At 38.8% G+C, this 6164-nt stretch overlaps 1 protein-coding gene across 1 annotated transcript; it reads left to right on the top strand.

Moving 5' to 3' along the window:
* Window positions 1-394: 394 nt before the first annotated feature.
* tnni1c (troponin I, skeletal, slow c) lies at window positions 395-5209 on the top strand. The gene is made up of 6 exons (XM_070972678.1): window positions 395-415; window positions 4209-4250; window positions 4421-4552; window positions 4653-4742; window positions 4853-5035; window positions 5123-5209. Exons 1-6 carry the CDS (start codon window positions 395-397, stop codon window positions 5207-5209), a joined length of 555 nt encoding a protein of 184 aa, XP_070828779.1.
* Window positions 5210-6164: the final 955 nt, after the last annotated feature.

Below are 6164 nucleotides of genomic sequence, written 5' to 3'. Positions count from 1 at the left end.
GGTTGGTATTTTTGCTCTGTATGTATCTATGAAGACAAATGTCTGTGCCATCCCTGGAACTCTGAAGAGGGAGTCATCACTCAAGATTAGGTTACACGTGTACAACCCAGGTGTTAATATAATGTCCTCTTTTCACCTGGACCCATTTAAAAGGTTAAGTTTTTCCTTAAATAGCTGTTAAACATTACTATCCCCTTGTTCATTATAACACATGAAATAATTTCAGACAGGAAGAAGACAAGGGAGTTGTTGATCCCACAGTAGTTGCAGTGCAAATGTTTTGCCACATGCTGTCTCATGCAATTGGGGAGTACACAACCTGCCCCTATAAAAAGCACATGCTTTTGTTCATGTATGCCAACAAAACATATCATCACACGCACAGAGATAAAGCATGTCAAAGGAGGGTGACACCGTCAAGGTCGACACTTTCCAGCCTTCAGAGGATGGTAACATTCATGTGGCAGACAGAAGAAAAAGACCAAATAAACACCGAACCAGTACTCACTTTCTGCATCACACTATCCAAATTTCAATCATGCCTTAAAGCATGCACACGCTATGAGCCAAAAGTTTCTGTTTTCAGTTCAAACAGGAGAGAGAAGGGCACCAAAACTTGTTCATCTTCAAAGTGATGACAGAGCAGACAGTCACGACTTTCCTGCTTTCCTGGTAGTCCCACATAAACCTGTAATCGTCCTGTTAGAAATAAGAGAAATATTACTGTTGTGGTCGGCACTGTTACCTCTGCTGGGATTCAGGCCTGAATGTGACCCTAAAAAAAACTATTTACAGGTATGACAAATGGGTAAATGTTGCGGGCTGAACCTTTGATGTTGTTCAAGTCTGTGCAGTGGTCATATTACAGAGCCGGTGCACGTGCCCTGCTGTAATGCATTTAGGTAAAACTGAGGAACTAATCTTCACAACAAAGATTTTGTTGTCTCCAGACAATAATGATCGGAATTTGAGCTTATTCCATGTCAGATGCCACATATTTTAATACTTTATTTGTGTTCATGTTTTATTCATTTTTTGCTTTCACATTGTTTCAAATACTCCGATTTATGACAAAATATCTGAAAATGAATGCTTTCCCCTCAGCTTCACATATACATTGTGTTTTGCACTAATTAACAAATGTTAGCATGCTAAATTAAGTGAATATGGTAAATGTTACATGCTAAACATCGGCATGTTAGCATGCCAAAGTTAGCATTTAGCTCAAAGCCCCACAGTACCATGCACATATTAAGAAAAAGCACAGCCTCACAAAGCTGTTAACATGTTAACATAGTCTTGTTTATAAGAATGCACAAAACTTCAGTACAGTATCAACTAAAATGGGTCCAAGCCTATTTGCATCTTACATTATTACCTTATATTTTGCCTCAGGGAGGAGCCATGCTTCAGCTTTTAGGTCTTTATATTCCTCTTGTCCTCTTAGACCTAAATTCAGTGTTTGATAGGATGACCATGACATCTTAATCAATCCTCTTGAACAGCTGGTTGGTCTTTCTGATAATCTGGGGAAATTAACTCCCTTGGTTAAATCTGAGGTTACAAGTATTGACTGACCTCCCACTGAGAGACTTCAGCTCATTCAAAACACTGCTGCTCAGTTATTAACCAGAACCAAGAGGCGAGAGCACATTAATCCAGTTTTAGCTGCTCTGCTCTGGCTTCCTGTAACATTGAGGATTGATTTTAAGGTCCTCCTCCTTGTATACAAAGCCAGACAAAAAAGACTAGGACCAAGATTTAATGCATTCTACGTACTCTGCTTTTTAACTTTATTTTATTACTTCTATTCAGTGGGTTTTAGTTTTCATTGTATGTTATGCATTATCTCTATTTGTATGTGAAGCAGTGCAATGTGTAATTTCACTAGATTTTATCTGACTGTATATCATGCTCACATGGTGCGTAGACTATTCCTAATGACAGTTGTCTTTAGTTTCTGCTGTCTGCTCTGTACTTGATTGGTACTTTTTTGCACTCTTAGCCCGTAACAGGTTAATCTGACAATACCCAACCTAACCCAAACCCTGAGTAGTGTCTGAGTGGGTGCATGACATTGTGTGGATGACAAACATAGCACACGAAAGGTTATTAAATATAGCAACATGACATCTGCTGTGGAGCAACAGTAAAAGAAATTATGTCTGCTGTACTTGTCTTTGGACAAAGTGTCTACAAATTAAAATGAAAGGCTATAGGGATTCATGTTTGTGTACCCTGAGGCTTGTAAACATGACTAAAGTTTCTAAATGTGTTGCATACACAGGTACACAGTGAGGAATACTGTATGATAATTTTGTTTTCTGTCCTCAGGTGACGCAGTCCAGGATATGAATGACCATTAGGCTTTATTTAAGTTTCAGAGTGGGACCCATTGTTAACAGGACACCATCCTTTCCAACAGAGGTGATAATTTTATCAGTCAATGACAGGTTTTTGAGTTATCAAGAGGATCTTTCCCGTTAATCCCAGTGACCGACCAATAATTTCTGACTGAGAGGTGGGAGGCGTCACAAGGCCAGCTATTAGAGGAGCTGGAGAAAGAGAAGACAGCTCACTATGTCGTTGTTTCAAGAAACCTCAGATGTCACCCTGACATGTTGCATTTTTGTGACCATCAGAAATTGATGATCATTTTATCAAAAGTAGATTTTTCAGTGTGCGTCAGTCAAGTGGCTTATAAGTCAGCTTGTTATCACAAATCACAAATTTTCTGGAAGGGGTTTTACAATGTGCACAGCATACAACACCCTCTATCCTCACACCCTTGATTCAGACAAGAAAAAACTCCAAATCCAAATCCAATCCAATCCAAAAGGTATAGACCAACATAATAAAATTACATTATAACACTCACACTGAACTAATTATAGACACGTCTCAAAATGAATCCGAGTGGTAAAACACTTTCTATTATGGAAAAAGTTTGATGAAAATGAATGTTGGATTTACAAGAGCTGCTTCAAAGACACAGAGAGGAGCTGGATGCCAAAAGAAACCTGTGACACAAGTTTATTTTTTACAACTGGAGGAGTGGAGTGCTTCATCTTCTCAATAGAGGATCTTCGGGGCCCAAGTCTTACATATATAAGCAAACTGCTGTTAAATACCATTCTGATTTCTTACTCTTTCTTACACTTCTATCTGATACTGTAGGTGCCTTTTTCTGTTTCTGGACTTTTATTTTTCTTTTTCAAATCTAACAGCATCCTGTTTCTTTCTCAAGGGTTCAACAATGTCTGAGTAAGTTCTGTTGTCATACAGTTTAAAAGCTCAATTTGTCTACAAAGCGTTTTTGTCCCAGAATAATAACAGTGTCTCTTGTATGCTTGTATCTCTGATTTCTCTGGTCTACCAAATTCCACATGGCCATCACAGTGATGTAAGTTGCAGCCTGCATGTCTTACTATGCTATCCAACCTAAAAATAATTTTGATGTTTGATGAAGCTTAAATTCCTTGTCTTTATTCCTTTCTCCTCAGTACAGGCCAGCTCCCTCAGCAGAGGCAAAGGTAATAATACTTGTTTGAACTCTCAGTGTTTATGAGTAGTTGTCCAGTTGCGCTAAACTGTCAAGTAGTTGTGTGTTTGCATGTCTGAATGATTTTCACTCAGCTTAACAGCTACCCTGGAGGAACAATATTACAAAGCAAATGCGTCGTACAGTAAGATAAGTTTAAAAACACACGTTGAATTGTACAGTGTCATGTTAACTAAATACTGTACTGTGTGATTTTGACAATGATTCACAGTTTCCTTCTTTACAAAGATCATCAACACAAAGAAACATTAAGCTTTGACCTTCTCATTAAAGGAGTATGGAGGAAGGACTGAGAAACTCTCTTGTGCATTGAATTTTAATCTTCAAGTCTATTCCGTTTTATTTATATAGTGCCAAATAATAACAGAAGTTGTCTCAGGACACTTTCCATATAGAGCTGGCGCAGACCATTCTCTATCCACAGAGACCCAATAATTCCCTCGTGAACAAGTCTTGTTAGCGAGTGAACAGCAATTGTAAAAAAGACGTTCCATTTAAATGCACCAAGCTGGGAACTTATTTTAGCTATTGCAGGTAAAAAAAAAAAGGCAATCTATCTGTCAAATGTGAGATTTAAGTTGGATCATCATATCTAAAAGGTCATGTGTAATATGTCATATTTTGTCATTTTTTTGTCTTTTTTCAGCCCAAATGCAAGATTTCAGCCTCTCGCAAGCTCTCACTGAAGGTAAACACTTCATGAAAAAAACACATTAAGCAAGCATGTGTTAACTTATTGCCTTACAAAACTGTACATAAATCTATCATAATATATAAGTAATACATATATAATTATAAGTTCTGATTTTACACCAAAATTTCACAAACTTCTCTCCATGTTCCCTTTGACTCATCCAGATCCTCCTGCTGGCTCGTGCAACGGAAGAGCTGGAGGCAGAGAAGGCAGCAAGAGAAGAAGCGAAGGTTCGCTACCTGGGAGAGAAGCTTCCACCGCTGCAGCTCACTGGTTTAAACTTGGATGACCTGCTGGTAAGAGTAACAGTGAAATGAGAGCTGTCACATTGCGAGAGTGTCCTGTTTTTGTACTACTAACATAGTGTGGGTAATTGAGTTTGCTGTCGTTCGGTAGGAACTCTGTAAGCAGATGCACGCCAGTATTGATACGGTGGATGAGGAGCGGTACGACTGTGAGGCCAAAGTCATCAAGAACAACAGAGATGTATGTCATGCACAAACAGATTTAAATGAAAAACATAGAAATATAAGTACGTCAAGACAAAGAGTTCTTTATAGCAAAAAGTCACCAGCTAAGCTTTCCACCTTTTCTAGATCAATGAATTGAATCTAAAGGTGCAGGACCTCGGAGGGAAGTTCAAGAAGCCAGCTCTGAGGAAGGTGAGAGTGTCAGCAGATGAGATGATGAGAGCTCTCTTTGGATCCAGAAGCAAGGAATCTCTGGACCTGAGGGCAAACCTCAAGTCTGTAAAGAAAGAGGACATCAAACAAGAGAAGGTACGGCTCCTCCAGCGGACACAAAGGTATCCCAAATCTGTGGAAAAACAGCAGAGATCTAACGGTATGTTTGTTTCGATACCTTAGGAGCTGAACATGGAGGTGGGTGACTGGCGTAAGAACGTGGAGGCCATGTCCGGTATGGAGGGCAGGAAGAAGATGTTTGATGCGTGATATTGAATTAAAATTTAAATACTTGATAAAATGTAACAAAAAATGCATGATTTAAAAAAAAGTGAAAAATGGAAAAAGAAGAAAATAGATGTCTTTGCCAGTGATTCTGTTTTGGCAGAAGTGTAATAATACACATGGCTTTTAAGTTGCTGTAGTTTTTATTGTGTTCTCAAATAGACCATTTGTAAAATAGAATAATGAATGCACAGTATATTACTGCCTGATAATGCTGTTATGTAAAATACTGTAAATTTGTATAAATTGCCTCTCCTTTTGTTTTACTTTCACATATTCACAATTGAATTATATGTAGTTCATATGTAAAATACAGTAACTAAATGTAGCTTAGTACTGCAGCCAGGACCAGAATTATGCAAAGAATCCTTCAGGTACAACACTGAACTTCATATGTAATTGCAATGGACTTGACAGTGTCCTTTTACACAGTGTCTCCGCTAAGCTATGCCATTGACTTACAATGACAAAGCACCAGAGATACCCTCTGTCACAGCCAGGATATACTTAGCCTTTCCTCTTGTCTGGGATGAATTCCTCTCTAAAAATATACAGTAAACACTGTCACACACACATACACACTGCCAGCTGTCCTTGGACTGACATCAGAGAGTGTCAGTAAGAAGAAGGTAAATGATGGCGGGTGGCACGGGAAGAAGTCTGCAGCCTCTGAGGAATTCATGTGTGCTCATGAGCATCTGTGCAAATACAGCATGTGCCTGTGTGAATGCCATCTTAAAATGGTCCTCATGCACCACAGCCTTTCTTCTCAGGCTTGTGTTTCTCCTAAATTATCTCACTGAGATAGCATGCTGGTGAAAAAGCCTCTGAAATCATCAGTACTCTGGATTTACACACTTTTCAGACATGCACCATCTAATTGCAGGACCACCCAAAGTGCAGGAAGTCATGACAGAATACAATCTGCATAAAATACCTT

Source organism: Chaetodon trifascialis, chromosome 10 (genome assembly GCF_039877785.1).
Source record: "Chaetodon trifascialis isolate fChaTrf1 chromosome 10, fChaTrf1.hap1, whole genome shotgun sequence".
Taxonomy (NCBI): domain Eukaryota; kingdom Metazoa; phylum Chordata; class Actinopteri; order Chaetodontiformes; family Chaetodontidae; genus Chaetodon; species Chaetodon trifascialis.
Note: the sequence above shows the minus strand (reverse complement) of the source record. Positions and strands in the feature narration are given on the sequence as shown.